This window comes from Copidosoma floridanum, unplaced genomic scaffold (genome assembly GCF_036245765.1).
Source record: "Copidosoma floridanum isolate Cflo_tuat_1 unplaced genomic scaffold, Cflo_Japanese_pri ptg000009l, whole genome shotgun sequence".
In the NCBI taxonomy this organism is placed as follows: Eukaryota; Metazoa; Arthropoda; class Insecta; order Hymenoptera; family Encyrtidae; genus Copidosoma; species Copidosoma floridanum.
In genome coordinates, this window is record NW_028321886.1 from 1,984,879 (window position 1) to 2,010,234 (window position 25,356).

General features: G+C 36.8%; 3 protein-coding genes across 15 annotated transcripts in view; 1 reads left to right on the forward strand and 2 right to left on the reverse strand.

Moving 5' to 3' along the window:
* Positions 1-8,452, reverse strand: part of chb (CLIP-associating protein) — a 41,315-nt gene extending 32,863 nt beyond the window's left edge. For all 9 annotated transcript variants that reach the window (XM_089589832.1, XM_089589831.1, XM_089589833.1 and 6 more), the window contains exon 1: positions 7,255-8,452. In XM_089589832.1, the coding sequence (XP_089445958.1) occupies positions 7,255-7,443 (189 nt within the window). In that variant the 5' untranslated portion in view covers positions 7,444-8,452. The remainder of the gene's footprint in view (positions 1-7,254) is intronic.
* A 5,633-nt stretch (positions 8,453-14,085) lies between these two features.
* Positions 14,086-16,464, forward strand: LOC106643603 (3-oxoacyl-[acyl-carrier-protein] synthase, mitochondrial). Of its 2 annotated transcripts, none has more exons than XM_089589903.1 (3): positions 14,086-14,740; positions 14,848-15,228; positions 15,297-16,464. In XM_089589903.1, exons 1-3 carry the CDS (start codon positions 14,512-14,514, stop codon positions 16,037-16,039), a joined length of 1,353 nt encoding a protein of 450 aa, XP_089446029.1. In that variant the 5' UTR covers positions 14,086-14,511; the 3' UTR covers positions 16,040-16,464. The 2 variants fall into 2 exon arrangements, with proteins under 2 accessions (XP_089446029.1, XP_014214295.2); XM_014358809.2 differs by having other exon boundaries at positions 14,632-14,740; positions 14,805-15,228.
* Positions 16,465-17,406: 942 nt separating this feature from the next.
* LOC106643602 (uncharacterized) lies at positions 17,407-24,774 on the reverse strand. Of its 4 annotated transcripts, XM_014358806.2 has the most exons (11): positions 24,692-24,766; positions 23,815-24,470; positions 22,628-22,818; positions 22,393-22,539; positions 21,633-21,845; positions 20,999-21,199; positions 20,753-20,921; positions 20,464-20,649; positions 19,700-19,798; positions 18,491-19,183; positions 17,407-17,688 (listed from the first exon to the last, which is right to left on the reverse strand). In XM_014358806.2, exons 2-11 carry the CDS (start codon positions 24,400-24,402, stop codon positions 17,515-17,517), a joined length of 2,661 nt encoding a protein of 886 aa, XP_014214292.2. In that variant the 5' UTR covers positions 24,403-24,470; positions 24,692-24,766; the 3' UTR covers positions 17,407-17,514. The 4 variants fall into 4 exon arrangements, with proteins under 4 accessions (XP_014214292.2, XP_089446028.1, XP_089446027.1 ...); XM_089589902.1 differs by having other exon boundaries at positions 18,491-19,177; positions 23,815-24,774; XM_089589901.1 differs by having other exon boundaries at positions 23,815-24,773.
* Positions 24,775-25,356: the final 582 nt, after the last annotated feature.

A 25,356-nucleotide genomic window follows, 5' to 3' on the forward strand; every position in this document is an offset into this window, starting at 1 on the left:
CGGGTTAATATAACAAAAATATGTGAAGATCTTACTCTGCGATATTAATTAGCCATATGAAAAATTAGTAAGCATGTATTAAATAATTAGTTTGTCAAGTACTGTGTATGTTGAATAATTAATTAAACAAGATTTATCACCACGGTTTCTAATATCCTATGCGAAATTCAAATAAAATGTGTAGAGGATACAAAAAGATAAAATGATAATGATGAGGATGTACAATTTTTTTTTTTTTTTGTGTGTGGTATTGATAATCATCGTAAGTAAGTATACAGCTAATTAATGTATTTTTTATATTTTCAATAAAAAAGATAACAGAAATTAAAAATACCATTAATAAAGCGTAGATTGTACAATGGGGTACGTGTGCTTAAAAAAAAAAAAAAAACGTATTTAACAATAACAATCATTTGAAATAATTTTATTAACTAGATGTTCATAGAAACTATTTACTTGCGAATAAAAAAATGTTTTTGAAAAATAATATACAATAAATTAACATAAATTAATATTTTTTCGTTTTTTTTCTTTCGTATTATGTGCGAAAATAATGTAATTTGAAAATTTGCATTGAATAGATTACATACCATTATTTAAAAAAATTTTAAAAAAGTAATGTAAAAAGCTCATTTGTCATGACTGACTAATATTGAATATTCTAAAATCCGAACATCATGGACTTGAATGTTTACAAAATGCAGTCTATTAATTCTAGTTTATATTCAACTATTGAAGCTTACATAATCATCATTTGAAAACAAATATTGTGTACCAATTTCATGAAAGAAGAGTAATGCGTTTGCCGCGATTGAATATTCATACTTTAAATTAAATTAGAGTTAATGATGTATTTTTTTCCAGTTGTAGTCATCAAAAGAAAACTTGAGTACTTGAATCAATAAGTAATGAATTTAAATAAAATTGTAGGTGGTATTACTGGAAGTAGGCAACGTCAAAGAAGTTGAAGCTTTAAATAATCTAGTTGTTTTGATTTTTTTTTTTTTAGATAATGTAAAAAAAAAAAAAATGTACATACATTTTAAGAAAACAAAAAAACACAATTTTGAGAAAAATTTTCATCGCAAAATCACTACTACTATTAGGTATATGAAAATAAAATTTTTATATACATCACTGAGTAAAAAGCTTAACACTCTTCGATCTGTCAGGTCTAAAATGAAAGCTTATCAAGTATTTCAATTCTCAAGTGATACCTCAGCATAATATCCCCTCTAAGAAAGCTTCAGATGAGAGACTTGTACAAGAGATAGCGAACTTCAGAAGAGGAAATGCAAGCACGCGAGGGCTGCAGTCGCGCCAGTACTACGGCGCCGTGGTGCACCTTAAAGCGATTTTCGCTCTTTCGCTCGCAGCATGCAGCGCGACTGCGTGCGTGTAAACCTATTTTGGCATGGGACAGGTATATTCAAGAGCGACACACTGCCAAAGTCTTACTCGAGCTCCTCGTTTTTTAATAACCATACATATACACACACCCCGGCTAAACGTGAGTTTATCTCCTTTTTTTCTTTCCTTCACAGTAGGTGGTGTCTCATATATGTATGTGTGTGCGTGGTGATGCAGTCGTGCTTTAAATTAGAAATCCAGCAGCCTAATTTACGATCTCTGGGAAGAGTGGCGACTGACTGTGGCTAGAATAAGTTGCCCTCGTGTGCTCTGTTACTAATACTTTTCACTCCACGCCACATTAAATTTTTCTCATTCGTAGGTCACTTTGATAAAATTTTTGGAAGCGATTTTCGAGAAAAATTGAAATTGAGTGCGAAAAAGAAAACACAAAACCATCGCCGAAAAGATGAAAGCAATATATATTTATATATGCATTTACAATAATTAATTTATCATAAGAGAATTTATTTTAAATAAATTTTGTGAATTTACAATGCGCGTTTGTATTGAGTGTAAGGTCAAGTACATCACTCATTATTCTTTTTGTCATTATTACTGATGTTTAGCATGACGTGAATGACGCACATTTGTTTCACAACCATTTTCGCCATTTTCGAACCCCACTGACTTACGTGTATAAAAATTTAAATTTCACCAATAAATTAAAGAATGTTTCGAATTCATTTATTAGTACTGCTACACTTACAAGCTTAGGTGTGTCACAACGAATGTTTCCATATTTTTACACTACCAATATACTTGATATATTCTTATTGTTTTCTATAATATGTAATACATGATCTACTAAAATAGTTTTATAGCAGTACAAGAGTAACTTTTATTTATTTTTATTAAAAACTATTAAAAAATCATTAAAAAAAATATGCTTACTATTTTAATAAATATTTAATTATACTCGAATATTTTTTTCGATGTTGCACAAGTATAATAATAAAAAAATTATTCAGTAATGAAAAGACAGTATATTTAAATAATATAATAAAATAAGCATAACCATACATTTTTTTGGTACATTATGGAGAGTCGGATGAGCTTATGAATCATGTAAAAATAATAAGAAACTACCATATTGGTAATGATTTTGGTAAGTAGTGTCAGTACTGCTCGTTCATAATAGTAAACGTTTCAGCACACTTTTTTTTTTTTTTTTCATCGACAGAATCATAAAGTTTGATCGTTTTAGTCTCAGACAATCGAGAAAATGTAAGAAATGTAAAAAAAAAAGTAGCGCCCAGACGATGAGGATGAGATCAGTAGCGTTTAAGTGCAATCGAGAGTCAATCGATAAACAACGGGCAAGCGAACGTTTTACGGCAGCAGTTTTTATTCCTGATCTTAAAAGGAAGTGGAACAGGCATTGTCAAGCCGACGAGTAGCAAACATCACCGATGCTTCTTCGTCGATATGGAAGAAGCGCGCAGGTGCACTGTTAGCCATACCATATATTACACTCACTCGTACAAATATATGTCAAATTGATAATATGTTACTTGCCGAATAAATCGAGAATCTTTGCCAGCACTGGACTCGAGTAAGTATGTTACAGCACTTGCGACAAAAAAAAAGAAAGAAAGAAGAAAAAAAAACACTTGGTGTAATATGAAACGTATAATATCCACACACACGATAAATGTAACACTTGCGCGTCCAAGTAGTTCAGCAGCTAACGAACGACAGATCGTCGTTGCATATTATTAAACGCATAAAACCGCAGAAAGACAGCGGTAAGCACGTAAGTGTATAAAAATATCCGCGTGGGTGCAAGCGTTGGCCTTACCTGTCAAACGTGTTATTACCTACAAGACAGAGAGTGTGTGCGTTCGCTTTCCTTTTATACGTGTGTATACATGTGTGGCGTACAACCGCGTGGGTGAAAAAAAGTAGGGACAGCTGGTGGCTCAGCTGAGCGAGGCTCTTTCTTTCCCTTATATACATCAGTATATACTTATAGTTTACCTGCTTGCTATAAGACTTGGGTGACACACCAGTCACGGTGATACTGAAGCTTTATACACCGTTTTCCAATGACTATACATACTGCTGCGCGTATAAGAGAGGCGATTGCACCCTTGTTTACATACTTACCTACTATTAGCAAAATTTTTATTGTACTTATAAGATGTTTAAAAGAAATACGAACAGAAACATGTATTTATACACGCTTTTTGTTCGAATACAATATAAATTATGAGGTCCACGTAACGTGCACTGCTTAGATCGTGTGTGCCCACGCATTATCTTAAAAATCTCTTTGTGGCGAAATACATACGTTATGGCCAAGCGCAACAACTTGTAGATTAATTGTTCATGGAAATTGTCGAATGGATATCAAATAAAAAAATTTTATAAGCGCGTAAGTTAAAAAATAACTGTAGGTGTACGAATATTTTGTATACGTTGTTTTAATATTCTCGTTAACACTCACATTTTATTATTACTGATATATTATATCTAAAAAGGGAAATAGTCTGATATCATACTGTATTATTAAATATTTGTGTACAAAAAAATTCGAAAATAGTTGGTTGTTGCATTCAAGTTGTGTTTTGAAGTGTCATAATTAAAAAAAAAAGTTGTTTTCAATTTGGTAGACCACCAAAAAAGTTTCGTTGGCATAAGTTTAAAAATAAAAATAATCCAATTAGTCTACTCTTAGCTGAATGAATGAATACTTAACAATTATTGATGTTTCAAAATTTGTTCGTATTTAGCACTATTTATAACACATCGGAAGACTCAACTTACGAACCATCTCAGAGATGCAAACATAAAGGAATAATCAATGCTTACGCAATAAAATGTTTGCAACAACTGTAAAAAATTGAAACTTGATAATATACCAAATGGCACCAAAGACTTTTTTTCGACTTTTTTTAGTATTCAAGAACTGTGTATGTTACGGTGCGCGTCGAAGCTCTACAAATCTTTAAAACATTTATGGAACAAGTGTGAACTTACACTCCCGTAAAAAAGCTCTAGCCACGGGTGATAACCAAATCTATTCTCGACCAAAAGTGTCTGCACCAACAAAACCAAAGACATTAAATCGGAATTTTGCCGCATTATCTCTTAAGAACAAACACGTGAGCCGCAGCAGTGATATTCCATACACCCTCTATCAATATCTCTGGGGAGGAGAAAAAAAAGAGAAAAGTATCTCTTGTTAATCAATTTTAAAACCTTTGGCACTCTACTGACGAAAAAAAAAGAAAAAAAAAAAAAAAAAAAAACAATTGAAAATATTCACACGACTTGCTTCTTGTGCGTCAGCTGTTTTTTCGTGCGGTGCTCGAGGCTCGAGGCTCGAGTCACGAATCGGATGTATATACTCAAACACACGCGTCCTCTAGAAAAAATAGACACAAAAAAGTACTTTCTCTGGTATTCGTCTCTCTTCTTCCCCCCCTCCCGTTGTACAATTTCCTTTTTTTTTTTTCCTTTAATTTTGCAAACCTACGGACTACAAGTACTTATGCATGCACTTTCACCTCTGCCTATACAATGCGCATAAATTTGCCGATTCCGTATTTTGGCTTTTCTCTCTGCAACGGCAAAAGTGAGCCACAGCAGCAACAGCGGCTGGAGATACAGAGCCCTAATATTGCAAGTCGCAGAAATAGACTTGCTCCTCCTGCTTTTCTCTTTTCCTTTTTTTTTCGCACGCGTGGGTCGCCCTGTGAGTACATACACGAGAGGAGGAGAGAAAGAGAGAGAAAGACAAGAAGGGGAAAAAAAAGAAACCAAACCAGCAAGGGGTTTCTCGAAGGGACGCTGTCTTTCGTTCTTGCATATACGTTGATTATTCGAAGGTAAAAATAGCTTATTTAGCCAACATCGAAAATTTCCATTATTCAGCCGGATGATCCTTTCACACCTCTCTGCTCTGATAGGCGCGTGCTTTTTCTGCCGGGCAGCAGCTTCACTTTCAATAAAGCGTGGCCCGGTCGATACGATCGGATTTCCTTCATGGACAACTAAATGCTTCCAAATTAATCATCAAGAAGAATCTAGTTGATTAATTTGAAAACTCTAGTATTATGTATTACTCAGTAGCAAGTACCTGTAGTTAATTGGATCTACTTGTGAGCATTTTTTTTATATTTTAATTTATTATTTGGTGTGTATTAATGTGGTTTTGTGTATTTTTACAATCGATTCTAGAGATTACTACTGATCATCGTCATGACAGAACGTAGCTACTGTAACATCATCGAGGTATGGTATATGAGAAAATTAATAAAAAACAAAATCAGTATGGTATGCTTAGAGGAAGGAGGTGGGTATATAAGTTTGCTAGTGTGACGAAACAATGTGACCTATTGGTACATATATATAAATGCTGAGTGCATCTACACTCGATTAAAATTTTTTAAATCTAACTAGTTCATACCAAACGATGAGAATACGTTATACAATTGAACATAGTATACTGATAACAATGGCGTGCATCTAATTGTTTTCAAAAATACAAAATCACTCAGCAAGTTGATGTATAAAACTTGTGCACAATTTGTCCTTGGCATGGTTTAAATTTCTTCAAGTCCACATTGCATAAAGTTTAACGATCAAGACATGGCTTAAGATAGTTAAATTTGTCAAATTGAGCTAAGAGAAGAGTTCAGCCAAAGTACAATCACCTTTAAAACTTGGCTTTGAATTGGATAGAAGGACAAGGAGAGAAAAAAAAAAATAATAAAAACGAAGGGAGTAAGAGACACATAACACAAGGGAGCTGAAGAAACAGATTGGTAACAAGAATGATAAAAAAAAACAGTTATGCTAAATATAGCAGGGTACAGTCAAGCGTGACAGAAAAAGAGAGAGAGAGAGAGAGAAGCAGTAGTGTACGAAACAAGTCATCTATGCTCACATGTGTGCTGCCACTATGGCAGATGCAACTGTTAAGAAACTTGATGAATAATGTACAAGTTTCCAAATTTTGATAAGTCCTATGGTTTATGACACAAACACACATACACATCTTATCATGATATATATCTAATGCACAGTTTTGAAGAGCTATCTTGAATACAAATTGTGAGAGTGTATTAACCGATATGAATTTAGATTTATTCTTTATTCAAGCCATATTTAAAGAAATTAAATTTTTTTTTCCTTACTGAATGATGATCAAAGTATATGCAGAAAACTTTCTTTTATTACCTTAAAACAGGATAAATTTCTTTAAAATGCAAGCATTGCAGTTGTAAACAAATAAACAAAAAGGGAAGTTGTAAGCTAGCCAAGTTACCCCAATCCATGCCACATTCCTAACATGACAGACATAAAAGGTGAGAAAGTTTTTTTGCAGCCTTATTCGATCGTTGCACGTGATAACTGGTTCTTGCAGGAAGAAAAGTTCCAAAAGTCTGAAACAGGGGTATATTTTCTACTACTTTCACTTTTTGGACAATATTTTCAAGCCTCAATAATAAGTATTGTCTCCAAGAGATAAGCACAATGTGAGTTAAAAGGTGTAGAAACAATTAAAAATAACCTTTTATATTTTTATAGAGAAGGCAGTTCATAGAGAAGGGCCAACCTGTGTTTTTTTAATATAAGGCATATCAAGATCTCCATTAAAACACGAATTAAATGGCTCTGACGTACTACCACGGCGGCCTCATTAGCTTTTTTTAAATGAAATAATAATTTTTTTCCTGCATTGTTTCCGTAATCAAAGAGCAAAACAGCATCGCATGACTGACTATCATGCATTCATGCAGATAGAGATAAGACAGCAGGAGCAGGACTCTTTGCAAGAGCACCTATACCTGTAGATGTGTATATCTGCTTGTATGCCATAATAATGTGTTTTACCTTAGGATTACTGCTGTTGAGCCAAGGCACGAGGTTGTCGATGAAGAGGCCGATGTCCTGGCACTCGATGCTCTTGAACGGATCGGCGAGAAAGTTGAGCAACTGGGCGCCAACCTGGAGCTTCTTTTTTATGTCGGTGGTCGAGAGGAGCGGCATGAAACCGTCCATGTCCCTTGGGCTGAGTGCCATATCGTCGAGCGCTCGGCTGCAGGGCCCGATGCATTAAAGGGGCCCAAGCTTGCCGGCGGGCGGGGCCCAGCTGCACTTTAGATTAGTCCTACTCGCCGACGAGGACGACGACGACGAACCGACGACGATGACTCACATGCACGCACGTCCGCACCCACAAACAACACCACAACAGACGACTCCCGACCCCGAACGCCCGGAACTATGTGTATAACAAGTATGTATTGTGTTTAAATCACGGCAGTGTGTAGTGCGGATAGATGACACAACTACAGGATGACGAGGACGGTGCTCCAGAACACAGGCACAGAACACATGCGCGCGCGCGCGCGCGCCTTCGACGACGATGGTTACGATGTACAAAGCTTCCTGTTTCACTAGGAGTAAATAAGTACTTAGATATAACAGACTAATGCAATCAGCCGGTGCTTCATCTTTCCTCCTCCACGTGAAGGCGCGAACTTAAGATCTCCCGCTGGATGACGCGTGGGCGGATTACACACTATATAGACACAAGTATTTCCACGCCGGGTAAACGTAGCAGAAGAGGAGACAGGACAGAAAATGACAATGAAGTCGGGACGCCCCTCCTGCAGGTGCAATCTGCTGATAAATTACGTAGGCACTGTATACATGCACGTGATGGGTACAACCCGTGTAACTCCACTATCTGCTGCCGCTGATAGTGCTGATCATCCGCTGATGAGTGCTGCTGTTCAAAGAAACGCACACCAACGTCGTCTATCGTCAGATCGTCACTGTCCTGTCGTAGGCGCCGCCATTTTGCTCTATTCGCAAGCTATCTCTGTCTTTCTGCAGATAATTTCCTAATCGCTGTTTTGGTTGATGATTTATCTTAAGAAAATGCAACAACCGAGAGTTGATCCAGCGAACCATGCAGCTATTGATCGAAAGCTGAGTTTAGGTTCTCGCGAATTGGTTTAGTGTGCATAGTATACACATATACTTCTCAGACTCTTATCTTGGAGCGCTAAGCTCAGCCCTCCTTTTATCCCTCTTGCTCTGTTTCGTGTGTTTACCTCAGACCTCAGAACCCTCATCCTCAATCATCATATTATCTTGTGTACTGCAGAGTATAAGTTAAACCCATTTTTACATTTTAGTAGCTCTCTAATTTATTAATATAAGCTAATAAATTAAACCCAGTTTCTACAGTCTACGTTCAGTTTACAATCAGCGCCATCTCGCGTTGCCGATTTTGAGTTAGGAGTTAAGAGGTTTAGAAGTACCTTAAAACTCACAACTCAGAATATTCTCCGCCAGATAGCGCTAGTGGTAGAACTGCAGAAATACAGTATTTGAAATACTGTATAAATCAATTTTAATAAATCAATTTTACAATGCTGTAAAATTGAATCAAATACACTATAGCTTTATAGGATTCTTAATTATGGTCCCTTTTCAGTCATTAGTTTTATCTCAGACTTAAACGATAGAATAATTCCTATAATTGCAAATTTTATTGATATCATACAAAAACCTATATAGTATTTATATAGAAAGATGTTATTACAACTATCTTTAGTACAACTTAGCTCTTTATAGAATAAAATTCTATTATATCCATTAAATTGTCAAACAGTTTAATAATAGAAAAATAGAATAACTTTAAAAGTTCAATTATGCGATAACTACTCTTAAGCGCTCTCTGTGTTCAAGCGGAATCAGTGAATATATATTTACAGATATATACATGTTTGTTACTAAGATAAATACTTACACAGTTTTTACTTTTCTATGTAGTTTCTTAACCGAACACGTAATTACAAATGTTATCAATATCGATGTAAACTTTACATTTCAATTAACTTAAAGTAACGCCAATAAAAATCATTCAATTCAATACACTATAGTATCACTAGCCTAGTAAATTTTTCAAAAAACAAAAAGGAGGTACTTTTGTAATTTCCAAAGTCGCTGTACGCTCCTGTAAAACGGTATACTCGCCCATGTTTTTGTGTTAATGTATTATGAAGAATAAGGATCGTAAGGGCTGTGTAAATACCTACTAGAGAATTATTCATTTTCGTTTCCAACAGCAAAAGTTGTTGTTGTTGTTACACTTATGTTCTCATACTGTTATTTCAAAATACCTCTGCCGCTGCGGTAAGCGAGTACATAATATGTGTTTCAGCCAGACTAATAAGTATAGTATTTTTGTTGGAGACAAGATAAAAGGAGATAACTGATGATAAACACCTTAACGGAGTGCTCCAAAAAGTTAATATGTATTTATAGGTACTTATGGTTTGACAACTTGCCGAATGATCACTTGATCAGACCATTATTAAAAAAGCTTTATAAAAACAACATACACATGCACATATATACACGGGCATTTGCGTATTACTGTGTTAAGTACAACAGTACAACGTAGTACATAATAAATTAATAGATTACTTAATCATAGGCACCTACATTCCTACTTATTATTTATTTATACTTATCGAAGTTTACATACATTCAGTTTACGATCAGCGCTTAGTTTACTAGTCTAGTGTCCGCAGCGGAGGGTCTATTGGAGCCGATTTATTAGACCCTACACTCACTTAGGGTGTATTCCGCAAATGCTGCCAGCAGTTAAGTTACGTAGGTCGTGGTAACGCCGCATGGTCGGGTAGCGCTAGCGTCAACCTGTACTAACTGTCGGTGGGTTCCGCATGTCAACAAACTCCGAAATATCAGATGGCATGGGAGCGAAAACAGTAAAAAATATCAAAGTTTGTTGACATGCGGAACCCACCGACAGTTAGTACAGGTTGACGCTAGCGCTACCCGACCATGCGGCGTTACCACGACCTACGTAACTTAACTGCTGGCAGCATTTGCGGAATACACCCATAGTCCGCAGGCTAAGTATACGTCCTTAACCGCCTTTTTCACTAACGTTTAGAATAATGATTGAGACAATCAATGATTGTATCATGAGTTTTTGTATAAAGTTCAATTTATACAAATAAGTTGGTAAATATAGGCACACATGATTAATATTTAAACATTTTAAGCTGTATAAATATATAACATTGATTCCAAATATGCATTATTACCGCTGGAATATGCTAACAAAACCAAATATCCGTCTTTCTCACCCAGCAAAATAATAGGTATCTGTATAATCCTGTATCAATTTATTGCACACATGCGAAATGTTCAATGACAGTAAACAATGACATAATTTCAAACTTTACTTTTAACTCTTCATTTCACACGTAATTTTACAATGCAATTGATAAATTATTATTCATACAAAAGTATTAATATTCTTATAGGAGGTCGATTTTCAGGCGAAAGATTATTTGTAAACTTGCCGTAAACAGCACAGCCAATGTCAACTTTTTATTTTCTATCTACACAACTAGTTGCGGCTGGTTTTAGCGTTTCAGATTTCTAAACTAAAAAGTGGCCCTAAAATTCTGAAGGAAAGCTTTAGATATTTTAGGCCCTAGAGCCATGTTGTCAATTATAAACCAGCCGCAACTTATTTGACAGATACAAAATAAAAATTCAACATTTTCTGTGCTGTTTGCGGCAAGTTTACAATTTATCTATTACTCGAAAGTATAAATATATAGGAGGTCAATATTCGTATAAAACATACACTGCAAACTTGCCGCAAGTAGCACAAACATCGTTAATTATTTATTTTGTATCTATTTCAAGAGTTGCGGCTGGTTTATAAGTGACTAAATGGCTCTAGGGCTAAGCTGCCTAAAGCTCTCCTTCAGAATTTCAGAAGCAATTTTTGGCCAAAAAAATCACTACCGCTAGATGGCGCTGATCCAAATGATTATTACTATACTTATACTAGAGCCATTTAATCATTTATAAACCAGCCGCAACTATTGAAATAGATACAAAATAAATAAATAACGATGATTGTGATGTTTGCGGCAAGTTTACAATTTATCTATTACCCGAAAGTGTAAATATAAGGGAGGTCGATATTCGTATAAAACATACACTGCAAACTTGCCGCAAGTAGCACAAGCATCGTTAATTATTTATTTTGTATCTATTTCAAGAGTTGCGGCTGGTTTATAAGTGACTAAATGGCTCTAGGGCTAAGCTGCCTAAAGCTCTCCTTCAGAATTTCAGAAGCAATTTTTGGCCAAAAAAATCACGACCGCTAGATGGCGCTGATCCTAATGATTATAACTACTTATAGTAGAGCCATTTAATCAATTATAAACCAGCCGCAACTAATTTCGTAGATACAAAATAAATAGTTAAAGATAATTGTGCTACTTGCGGCAAGTTTGCAGTGTATGTTTTATACGAATATCAACCTCATATATATTTGTACTTTTGGGTAATAGATAAATTGTAAACTTGACGCAAACAGTGCAAACAACGTTAACTTTTTATTTTATATTTATGAAATTAGTTGCGGCTGGTTTATAAGTGATTAAACGGCTCTAGGGCTAAGCTGCCTAAAGCTCTCCATCAGAATTTCAGAAGCAATTTTTGGCCAAAAAAATCACTACCGCTAGATGGCGCTGATCCAAATGATTATTACTATACTTATACTAGAGCCATTTGATCAATTTTAAACCAGCCGCAACTCTTGAAATAGATACAAAATAAATAATTAACGATGTTTGTGCTACTTGCGGCAAGTTTGCAGTGTATGTTTTATACGAATATCGACCTCCCTTATATTTACACTTTCGGGTAATAGATAAATTGTAAACTTGCCGCAAACATCACAATCATCGTTAATTATTTATTTTGTATCTATTTCAATAGTTGCGGCTGGTTTATAAATGATTAAATGGCTCTAGTATAAGTATAGTAATAATCATTTGGATCAGCGCCATCTAGCGGTAGTGATTTTTTTGGCCAAAAATTGCTTCTGAAATTCTGATGGAGAGCTTTAGGCAGCTTAGCCCTAGAGCCGTTTAATCACTTATAAACCAGCCGCAGCTATTGAAATAGATACAAAATAAATAATTAACGATGTTTGTGCTACTTGCGGCAAGTTTGCAGTGTATGTTTCATACGAATATCGACCTCCCTTATATTTACACTTTCGGGTAATAGATAAATTGTAAACTTGCCGCAAACATCACAATCATCGTTAATTATTTATTTTGTATCTATTTCAATAGTTGCGGCTGGTTTATAAATGATTAAATGGCTCTAGTATAAGTATAGTAATAATCATTTGGATCAGCGCCATCTAGCGGTAGTAATTTTTTTGGCCAAAAATTGCTTCTGAAATTCTGATGGAGAGCTTTAGGCAGCTTTTAGCCCTAGAGCCGTTTAATCACTTATAAACCAGCCGCAGCTATTGAAATAGATACAAAATAAATAATTAACGATGTTTGTGCTACTTGCGGCAAGTTTGCAGTGTATGTTTTATACGAATATCGACCTCCCTTATATTTACACTTTCGGGTAATAGATAAATTGTAAACTTGCCGCAAACATCACAATCATCGTTAATTATTTATTTTGTATCTATTTCAATAGCTGCGGCTGGTTTATAAATGATTAAATGGCTCTAGTATAAGTATAGTAATAATCATTTGGATCAGCGCCATCTAACGGTAGTGATTTTTTTGGCCAAAAATTGCTTCTGAAATTCTGATGGAGAGCTTTAGGCAGCTTAGCCCTAGAGCCGTTTAATCACTTATAAACCAGCCGCAACTAATTTCATAAATATAAAATAAAAAGTTAACGTTGTTTGCACTGTTTGCGTCAAGTTTACAATTTATCTATTACCCAAAAGTATAAATATATATGAGGTTGATATTCGTATAAAACATACACTGCAAACTTGCCGCAAGTAGCACAATTATCTTTAACTATTTATTTTGTATCTACGAAATTAGTTGCGGCTGGTTTATAATTGATTAAATGGCTCTACTATAAGTAGTTATAATCATTAGGATCAGCGCCATCTAGCGGTCGTGATTTTTTTGGCCAAAAATTGCTTCTGAAATTCTGAAGGAGAGCTTTAGGCAGCTTAGCCCTAGAGCCATTTAGTCACTTATAAACCAGCCGCAACTCTTGAAATAGATACAAAATAAATAATTAACGATGTTTGTGCTACTTGCGGCAAGTTTGCAGTGTATGTTTTATACGAATATTGACCTCCTATATATTTATACTTTCGAGTAATAGATAAATTGTAAACTTGCCGCAAACAGCACAGAAAATGTTGAATTTTCATTTTGTATCTGTCAAATGAGTTGCGGCTGGTTTATAATTGACAACATGGCTCTAGGGCCTAAAATATCTAAAGCTTTCCTTCAGAATTTTAGGGCCACTTTTTAGTTTAGAAATCTGAAACGCTAAAACCAGCCGCAACTAGTTGTGTAGATAGAAAATAAAAAGTTGACATTGGCTGTGCTGTTTACGGCAAGTTTACAAATAATCTTTCGCCTGAAAATCGACCTCCTATAAGAATATTAATACTTTTGTATGAATAATAATTTATCAATTGCATTGTAAAATTACGTGTGAAATGAAGAGTTAAAAGTAAAGTTTGAAATTATGTCATTGTTTACTGTCATTGAACATTTCGCATGTGTGCAATAAATTGATACAGGATTATACAGATACCTATTATTTTGCTGGGTGAGAAAGACGGATATTTGGTTTAATAAAATGGACCATATTGCACTACTTAGACTTAGTAGTGATTACTATAATTAGCAAGAGAGCCAGCTATGAATTATCTTAACCTCTTATCTGTAGATAATTTACTTACACTAGATGACAAGTACATCGGGCACTACTGCGGATTTTTTGGGTTGCCTGGGTCGAGACCACGTGTGGAGCAGTTGGAGCGCTCGGAGCAAGAACGCGTGTTCGGGCTAGAGTTCGGGACACTCCGAGCGCGCTCGGAACCTCTTAATCGAACAAATCTAATATATATACCGTCCCATCGTCCACCCACGTGTGCAAAGATATGTGAGCCGCAGTACGTCTTCTGCTTCGACAGTCCAGCCTCCAATTGTTTATGATCTCGAGACCACCGACCCACCGAGTGGCTCTGCAGCTAGGATAGACATTTCTCACCTTGGGGGTAATAGGTGAGCCATGTCACGACACGGCTTCCTGAGTCATGTGTTGTCGAGCTCGCGCCCCTATCGCCAGGCCTTCACTAGCCTGCCGCGAACTCCTCGCAAGCGCGTCGTTGTCACCGGCTTAGGTGTTGTGTCACCACTCGGACTAGGCAGCCAGTACGCCTGGGGCCGACTCCTGGAAGGCCACTCAGGTGTTACTGCTCTCGATGGCCCCGACTATGAAAAGCTACCCTGCAGAATCGGTTAGTACAAGCAAATCTCTCACATTTATTTATGTTTATTTATTGTCTTGCTCTTTCACTTTAGGTGTTTTTGATTAACAAAAAATGTGTAACGGATGAAATTACAGCTGCGTTGGTACCTAAAGGAGATGGCCCGCATGAACTGAACTTGAAAACAAAGTTTACAACCAGTGAGTTGCGAACAATGTGTCCTGCCACAGCTTACGCTCTGATTGCTGCAGAGGAAGCTCTTAATGACGCCAATTGGAAACCAGAGAGAGAGAATGACAAACAAAACACTGGGGTTGCAGTAGGTATGGGAATGATCGACTTGGTTGATGTATGCCAAATGTACGAACAACTAAAGAAGGGATACACCAAAGTTAGTCCCTATTTTGTGCCCCGAATATTGCCAAACATGGCTGCTGGTCAGATTAGCATAAAGTACGGATTCCGAGGACCCAATCACTCTGTGTCCACCGCGTGTGCAACGGGAGCACATGCCATAGGTGATATACAAAACAGCCGTCCATCATGGTCTCGTCCCGCAGATGTATATTACCTAGTTTTTTTGTAGGTGACGCCTTTCAGTTCGTGCGCGGTGGAGGGACGAGCGTAATGGTATGCGGTGGTGCCGAGGCATGCATCAGTCCCCTGGCTATCGCTGCGTTTTGTCGACTCCGAGCCTTGAGCACCTCCAAAAACGGCTCTCCACAAGAAGCGTCCCGACCTTTTGACAGCAATCGGGATGGCTTCGTTATGGGTGAGGGTGCTGCCATTCTGGTGCTAGAAGAGCTTAATCACGCTCTAGAGCGTGGAGCCCACATTTACGCCGAGGTTCTGGGTTACGGATTGTCGGGTGATGCGACCCACCTTACCGCTCCCAGCGAGGACGGTGCCGGAGCCCTACTTGCCATGGACCGTGCTCTCAAGGACGCTGGCATCCACTCTAGAGAGATCACATACGTAAACGCGCACGCAACCTCTACGCCCCTCGGCGATGCCATTGAGCTGCGGGCTATCGAATCGCAGTTTGGCGAGCATAGCAAGCACGTTACTGTCTCGAGCACAAAGGGGGCTCATGGACACCTTCTCGGTGCAGCTGGTAATTTGGAGGTTGCCTTTACCGTTCTTGCTCTGGAAAAGGGAATCATACCACCAACGATAAATCTGCATAGCATTGATGGACAAAGCAACTTGCAGTTTGCTGCCAACAAGTGGAAAAGTTGGTCTGTCGATTCTAAGAGGGTGGCTTTAAAGAATGCCTTCGGCTTTGGTGGAACGAACGCGTCGCTCTGCGTGGCACAGTATGTCCACTGATGGATTTAATGCGACAAACTTGAAGATGGTGAACATGCCAATGCGTTCTTGTAAATATAAACATGTTCATATTTTATGTGTAAATAAGAGGTTAATTAAGTTATTTTGTTATTTGTTGGAGGTTTTTGATAATGAGACACCGGTTTTCATGTAAAAAGAAAGTCATTATTTTTGCGACGTTACATGAAACAATGAAATTTTTAAATATTTTGTTAACTTTATACCATGTGGATATATATATATACATACACTGATGTATGCTCTTCAACTTTTTAAACGGCACATCGCTAGATAACTTGCAAAAGATGTGCTGTACTAAAAGAACTTTCAATTTCTACATTGCTGATGAAAAACAGGAGATGTAAAAATAACATTTGTATTGGAATGCAACGTTTATTTTATATTAAATCTTTGATAAAGATAAATTGTATTATTTATTATAATTGCAACGTATCTTTATATGTGTTTATATTTTAATTACACAATGGACAAAATGTCCTCAAAGCGCCAATGATTTTTTTAAAAATATAAATCTCCTTCCCGACAGTCCACACATTTTTTCCATACAATTGATACGTCTTGTTCAACAAGACGTATCATAAAATTTTCATTATTCAATATATCTTAGCAAATCAACAGTAACACTGATTTCAAGAAACTTTATAACAGTAAACCGTATAAAAATATTTTCTTGAAACCAGGCTAGAGTAATAAAAAAGTACGTTTCATAAAAACCTGGCTTACAAAAGTAGCGTCATTTCAGTATGAGGTGTTCAAATTTTGTTTGCAATTTTTGAACTCACAATTATTTACGATTAAAGTTACATTTTAAAAAATTTCAATATCAAATTCATAATACTGGAAGACAGGAGCTAACTACGTGTTAACTGAAATGTAGACTACTATTGTTAAGTAATACTTAACTTGAAAAAAATAATTGTAGCCACACACAATACAGGTATATATTTATGCGTTTAATTAAAACTCAAAGTATATATGTATATACATTAGAGCACGGATTATTTCCACCATGCGTTAATAAGCATATTTAAAAATAGTAACTAAAAATAAGACCATATTTCAAAAAACAAATTCCTTCTTACTTTTTGATAAAGAAAGATTGAAAGACTAACTTATCTCTTAATTCATAAGATGCTTCATGATTCATGGCAAAAAAGTTGAATAACGCTCAAGGCCGTTTCTATCCTCGTTTACAACGCGCAATCAACTACAATGTTGCTAGACAAATAAAATGTTTATCAAAACAAATGGAGAGTATCAAGTGGAAATAAATATAAAATATCAAAATGTTTTCTATTTTTTTCTTCTATATTTCAATCTGTGGACTGTGAGAATTAACAATTACATCCAAAAAAAAAAAATTTTATTGTACATGATTCTTAAATTCTTTGTTCGTAGTAAAATCGACGTAGAAAAGAAAGAACACTTGCTTTAACAATACCTAATGGAAATCATCAACGAGGAATGGTGAAGGGCTTGTGATGACTATTACATAGCGCTGCAAAACGCTTCTGAAGTGTTTGACGAAGTTCCCGACGCTTTTCTATGACTTGGCACATGCGCGACTTGAATTCTAATACTTCTTCGACTGGAATATAGCTACGATTGCCTTCGTCTTCAGAGGAATCCTGAAATCATCACATCAATATGAGTTTTTTTTTTAATTATCGGTCAATTGTACCATCAAAGCAGCATCAATACATATTATACAAGCAAGCAAAATAATAGCTGTGTTATACAGAAAAGCTATTGATTGCTAAAACATAAATCATTCGCTAATGCATAATCAAGCTTACAACTTCAGTTAACAGTGTAAAAATTAATTAATACTTTTGTAAATTGGTTAAAAGTTGTCGTAGGTTATCAATATACTCAAGAGTTACGCTAGTGAACAAATCATACATTAAAAATTTACATTTCACATTGGGCACAGTGGTACAAGATTTTAAGATATAATTTAACTTCAGCATTTTTTTTATGAACCATAGCTTTCTCTGTATAATTGTATAACATTAGATTGTAGAGATTATAACTTTAACGTAAAAATATTAAGAGGCTCGCTAGGGTCGAATGTGAAAATCCATCTGGACACTCATTTAATAGAGTCAAGAGTATGGATAATACAATGTATACGTAAAAGTAAATATCAACAAATTACACAATGTGGCATAAGGTAACGAATACAATATCAAAAGTGTGTATGAATGACTTTAGATGAACGTAAGTTTGATGATTGTTTACAATGTTAAAGTGCAGTTTGAGGTTTGATTTTTCCGCAACGTTGTCTAAACAGTGACAAAGCTTATTTTATTGATAGCTCAGCTCAGCATAACTGTTCTTAATTACAATTTAAAGCCATAATCTGATGTTCTGCATAATTTCAATTTGTAACAAACGTAGCTCATAAGATGGAAAAAAAAAAAAACTTACCTCTAGCATCTGGGACAACGTCAAACCTCCACCATACTCCTTGAGCAAGCAAAGACTTGTATCTGAAATATTTAACTTATCCACAGATCTTGCGTCAGAACATTCGCCCTCGCGAGCACAGCAGCCTTCGCTACATGCAACTTCCGAACCTTCTGGAGAACTGGGCAATGATGAAATGCTCATATTGTGTTCAGATGAATAGCCATAGTCTTGTGAAGAATGTTCACTAGACGACCGGCTGTTTCTGTTTAATGCTTTGGTATTAAGACGTTTTTTCACTTCTATCCACATTGTGTATTTTTTATTTACATCCATAAACTCTTCCACTACGTGATTAGACGGAGACGGATTTTTACATTCATCACTCATGAGCCGTTTACTTACTTCACATCCGAGCTGGTCACTTTTTTTAGTATCAGAAGGTTTTGGCAGTATTTCGTCGCAATCCTTGCTCACAGGTTTGTCCGCCTTATCGCGCTTCCCACCTTTTTTCGCATTGCTGCTGTTGTTATTGTTGCTCGGCGACTTGATTTCAGGTGTCTTCTTTTTATTCTTTTTATCTTTTTTGCTGGGCGTGCTAGTAGCTCCGCATTGGTTACTGGTTTGAGCTTGGTTGGAGTTTTTTGATTTTTTTGCGCAGTCCGGACAATTGCAAGTTGGCGGTCCTTTCATTTTTGGATCCAACACCTGCAACTGAAGATCAATAGTTCGTACGTTAATTAATTTGATCATAAAGAAGGTTAGGTTTTACTATATTTTATCAACAAACAGTTCATAGAGTCATACTTCCCGTTTTAAGAATAAACGAAAAATATTTCACGTTACCCAATACATTCTGACATACAATTTATTCAATTCTATAGTTTTTTATTTCATGAAGCTAACACCACAATAATTAATTTTCAAGATAAAAAATGAGTAAAATTTCAAAGCTGATAAATTTAATTAAAAAAATAAATGTCATACAAGATCTGGAATGACCTTCAAGTCAAATCAAAATATTCATTGGCTGTAAACTGTCATTTTTGTGTACAACGGCGTCACAGGAATACTCTTATATAATAAATATAGTTAATTGTGGTGGATTTATCTGAGAAAAATCTCGAGTGCAAACCGAACTGTAGTGTCTTTGTACGTTATTACATGCACTAACCAATTTATTATTAATTGATTATCTACAAAGTCACGATTTGAAATAACCACACATACCTTGTGTCGGTCGATACAGTCTTGCTCGAGTTCTGGCTTGAGGGATGCGGCTACAGAAGATTCTTTTACTTCTTTTTCATCAGCATCTACCTGTGGGCACTTAAAAAAAGTTGTCATTATTATACCAGTTCAAAAATTTACTTTCATTATTGGCACTCGATAACAGGCCAACGTTGTTAAATTTGATTTCCGTAAAAATATTTAAAAAATCCGATATCTGATTCTGTCAATATTCGTGAGCTTAACATGAGTGTATATGTTTAGTTTATTCGATTATAATGCTCATGACTAACAATCTCACTTATCAGGAGTTAAATAATCTACAATCAAAAGTGGAACAAGTTTCATTTTGCTACATTACAAAAATCATTGCCGTCATCTTAAAACTTATGTCAATTATACTTATCACCTTACCATCTAAAGCAGCAGTCTTGAAATTATACAAGATATAATGTTAACGTCACAGGCTACAAGGCATTTACTCTGTAGTGTATAGATACGACAATCTACAGTATTTTATATGGCTAATATTTTTTGTAAAATTACAACACAGCAGTTAGACGAAAAATGGCATATTGACTTAAATGTTTTTTTCTTGCAATATGTGTGACAAGTATTCAAGATAATATTACGCAACTGAATATTGTATTTTGATATTGTCTTTGATTTCAGCCATGAGACTTGTTATGTAACATTTAACTTGTCTTAGGCTAAACTAATTTTACTAAAATAAATTTTATGGTACTATTACTTAAATAGCATACCTCACACTTATCTTCTTTTTCTTCGCACTGATTTTCCTTTCCTTCTGTTTCAGCACGACGTTCCTTCTTTTTCTTCTTCTTGAGTCGTAACTTTTCACGACGCTGCTGTTTAGCTACTTCCTCTCTTTTAAACTCTTTGTAAAGAACTTCAAGTTGCGTTATTCCTTGCTTGTAATCGACTGCCATCTTAAATTAATAATACAAATATTTTTTTATTAGGAGCCGCGATTTTTTTTTTTTTTTTTTTTTTTTTTTTTCTTAATAAAGAAAAAATTTAATAAACACATACTTGGAAGTTTCTTGAAAGTGTATCCACTGCCACTGCAGCCAATACCTTGACCATAGTTTCTTGTTCTTTAAGACGCCGATAAATTCTATTTAAACGTTCAGCTACGCATATCCCAAGGCACGTGAGAACTTCTTCTTGAGCAATTTCCAAAGTTTTTGCATGTCTTTCTCTGCAATGAAGATTCAATCATTTTTACTTTGTAGATTGCTTGGTACTTTTCAAAACAAGTCAAAATGTGATTTATACCTTCCCATGATATCAGGCTGTGCTCTTCCAATTATAGAACTAATGTATTCAGTGTTCAATGGCAAGTGTACATGACCTCCTGTACAGCGTTGTATATCGGCATATAATGAACTGACATAACCCTTTTCTTTTGTTGGGTCACTTTCAGTTGTTAATAATGACGAAGCCAAAAGTACTTTCGTACGGCAATCCGAACAAAATCTATGAAAAATATTTACTATAAATTGGAAATAAATTTTTAAGGGTATTGAAAAAAGCTTTGGATATTCTCCTCAAAACGACGTACTGACGGTTAATATTATGGTTTTATAATTGCATTATTACTATGAGAACGCGGTACGCTACACCAAAGTGGTGGTTAATTTTCATGTGTTGAAACCGTCTTGAAACTCTTACTTATGCTTTTGTAGAGCAGATGCATTAGGTGAAAAAAAAGTATACTCTCCACAAGAGTCAGTAAAAAAAGGCATCAAATCGCCCGTTCCAGCATACAATTTAATGCGACTTAATTATAATTTAAAAATATTAGAATAGTTTTATGAGTATTTAGAGCGTAAACCTTTTTGATTGGTTGAATGTAAGTCGTTTTTTTAGGAAGCACAACCAAAGTTTTAGATTGACATAAAATGTATACTTGTGTTTACGAAGATACGTATTCAATGTTGCTTCTAATGTGTCAGAGTCAATGTAAGTAATTTCTCTTAAACACTCGTATTCCATACAATCCCACACTTCTCTCCAAGCATTTTGTGGAGGTCTCATACGTTGCACCTCCAAAGAATGAAGGACACATCTGCGCGACTTTTTATTTCGTGGTTGACGATCCACTAACTCATTTAATCTTGTGCTGAAAAATGATGAAACAATGCACTCGTTTGATGCTAATTTAATTTCAACAACACTCTTGCATGTAGTGAAAATGTTTGCAGAATTGAAGAAAATATAGATAGTTTACTTTCTATTTTAACTAAAGATCATTGTAGTGCAAGGATGAAACTGCATTCTTGTCATTTTAATTTTGAGCAGCGTATTTCAATTCATTTCGCACAAAAAAATTAAATACAGTTAAAAAACGTTATATCATTTCAAAAAACATCCATGTGTTTAACAACTAAGTTGTTACTCAGTCTGAATGTCTTATTTTATTATAAAGACATTCAAAATTATCAATCACTAATTGGACTACAAGAAACATTAACAAAATCGTAATAGAAAGAAACAAATAACACTAGCTACAATTAAATCATTAGAAATTTAAAAAAATGTTCAATAACGATTGAGAGCAACGGAACAATAGATGCATGGAAAAAATCGTTTGACACACACAGGTAAAAATTTATTTGATATCACTGTGTGCACACGTGTACGTGCTAGTGTATGACTAAAACACTTACCTGTGCCCTTGCAGTAATGTACACAATCTTTGAGGAGATTGCAAGACTTCATCTTTTATTGTTAACAAGCCATTGTAAGATATCGTGATTGGATCTAATGCTGGATGACCATTTAAACTACTTAAGTCGTAAAACAATCTCTCCACACTGAAAAAAAAAAAGAAATACCAAAAAATTTGATTTATTGAAAGGTGATGATAGCTACAGTTGAGTTGAGAGGAAGCAAGAGACGAACCTTCTTCTACAACCGATGCATGGAACAGTTTGATCAACGACGCTCAATATATCTTTGCAGGCAACTTCAAAGGAGACTTTTCTTTCTTCCATGCTGAGCAGGTTATACTTCTTTGTGAACTCTTCCAGCTGTTTTCCCTGGACCAGAGGATTTTCGCGCAAAGCTTTCAATCCCGTGATATCCATGATCATCTAAAATCATAATTTCCAAGATCACACCATGCAATTTTTTTTTCAAGCTTCAACACAAGCGAATTGAAAAATGTAATTGAAAAAGCATGTAGGTAGGTGTACCGTAAATACGTAGTACTTAATATTGTGCGCATCGAAATGCGGATAAGCATAAGAGTGCGTGTAAAGTGAGTGTATAATATAACGGGGCTTATAGGCTAGTAAAACATGATTGGCCATTCGCGAAGATAGCAGCAGCAGCAACGTCGACAACGGGGTGACCCATCAGCTTGCGCATATACGCGAAAAATTACAGCTTCACCCAAGTAAGTATTTATGTAGGGACAGGTCCCTGTAAGCACGCACGAATGCAAAAAAAGAAAAGAAAATACAGTAAGTAGCAGCAGGAAGACTAAGTGTGCTCCATATTGCATTGAAGGTCTATAGAAAAGAAATGAGTAGGTATATAGATAAGTACGGGCAAGTAGATACTTGTGGCATGTTCTCGCGGAGGGACAAAAAAAAACATTAGAACTAAAGTGGCCCTTGTAGAGGTACTACCGAGGCCTCCGCCCACTATCAGACGGACTGCCAAACCCGGGTGCGAAGGCATATGCAGGGCACAGGCGTATGAACGTACACGTTTGCGAGGACGAGTCAGCCTAGAAAAAAAAAAGAAAAGCAAAGCAAAGAGCAAGCGCGAGGGAGAAAGATGGAGCGCTCGGGAAGTAGGTGTGCCAACGAGGCGCGCTCCATAGCTCCATCTCGCTCTCGACCCGGAGAGAGGTTAAGTTCGCCACGAACGCGGAACTACTGCTGTTACTGCGCCGAGGACGGTGATCACGGGGGGGGCCCTCCTTACGTAAGGGGGTTGTTGGCCGATTATGAACACCGTAGGCCGAACTGAGAGCAAGCACAATGAGCTGGTGCAAAAAGGGTTCAGAAGGGGAATTGGGGCGGGGTAGACGTAGGAGGCTACGAGAAGCAGCAGCAACGGATACCCGAGGGCTCTCTTACCTTGAGGTTCTCGTCGATGATGAGGGGCATTTGCTTCGGCTGGAGCTTGATTCCTTTGTCCTTGTCGTTCCAAATGTTGACGAGCCGAGCCATCCGGGCGGCGCGACGACTCTTGCGGCTCTCGACAACGCGACCTAGGAGGGCGCAGGTGCTGCTACTGCTACTGCTGGGCCGAGCGGGCTCGGGCTGGTGATGATGGTGCTGGTGCGACAGGTCACGGACTTGAGCGACAGACGGACAGCCCCCGCCCCGGGAGCAGGCGTGTCGAGGGGCGCAGCACAAGTCGCCCAGAGATCCAAGAGCCCGGCCACCCGGCCCCGTAGCTCCGCACATCTCATCTTCGTCCTCGTCGTCCTCCTCATCCTCATCTTCCTCCTCCTCCTCCTCGTCGTCGTCATCGTCGTCCTCCTCATCCTCATCTTCTTCTTCCTCCTCCTCCTCCTCCTCGTCTTCCTCTTCCTCCTCGTCTTCGAAGGGCCTCTCGGGCTGATGCTCCGCGAGAGTCATCCTTGCGATGTGATCAGCCACCCTTGCTGATTTCGTGGAACTTTGCTGGTTAAGACTCGTCTCGACGATTCCTCCTTGCATTAATTGCACTTGCAGCGCAGTAAGAGAACTAAGTACTACTTGGTGCTAGTGACTGTCTGCCTTTGTACCTATATTTTGTAAAGCGAGTGTAAGTACTGTCAGCACTTGCTACAGTTGCTATATAGGTGTACGTATAATTATATATAGATTGATAATGTCGCTGGAGATGATGCACGTCAGTCAGGAGTCAAGAGTGCCAAGTATACTGCTGGTGCAATGGTATAGTGGTCGAATGATACGCGGTATAGATAGTACAATCAGAGATACGTAGGTAAGGGTTACTACTAACTGTACGGATGGTGATGAAACACCAGGTACCTACAACGTACAACTAAACTTATGCTAAAGTCACTATAAACGCTACGGGCTGGCTGCTGGCAATGCTGGCTAACACGTATGCAGTATATGCACGCGCATTCCATATGGGGAAAAGAGACAGAGAGAGTGAGAGAAGGGGCCAGTGATACATACAACGCGAGAGAGGAAGAGGGAGTCATACGAAGGAAGCGATCGTCGACACTCGGACGTCGTCGGGCAAGGCCGTCTACAAAGAACTTATAGGCATAAACAAATCTTGATTTATTGAGTAGTACAGGTATAGATATACATATACACAATATATACTTATACCTCGCGGATGGTTTACTCCGAACTCCGTCACTCCGAAGCTCTGCGAACAGCCGATAGGTACGTAATAATACTGAATACTGCAGTCTTATCTGCTTACAAATGTATAGTAATTACGTATTGTGGTGAGGTTATAACGTATTTTATGAATGTATTGTTTTTTAAAATATAAAATAATATACGTAGGGGAAAGAAGCACACAGTCGTAAGTTTTACGATTCTTTAAGTATAGTTAATATTGGTTGTATTTGCTAGTGTGCGGAAGGCGAAGTCGGTCCCTCGGAGTGATTCGCTCGTGTGGCATTTTTTAAAATTATGTACAGTTTA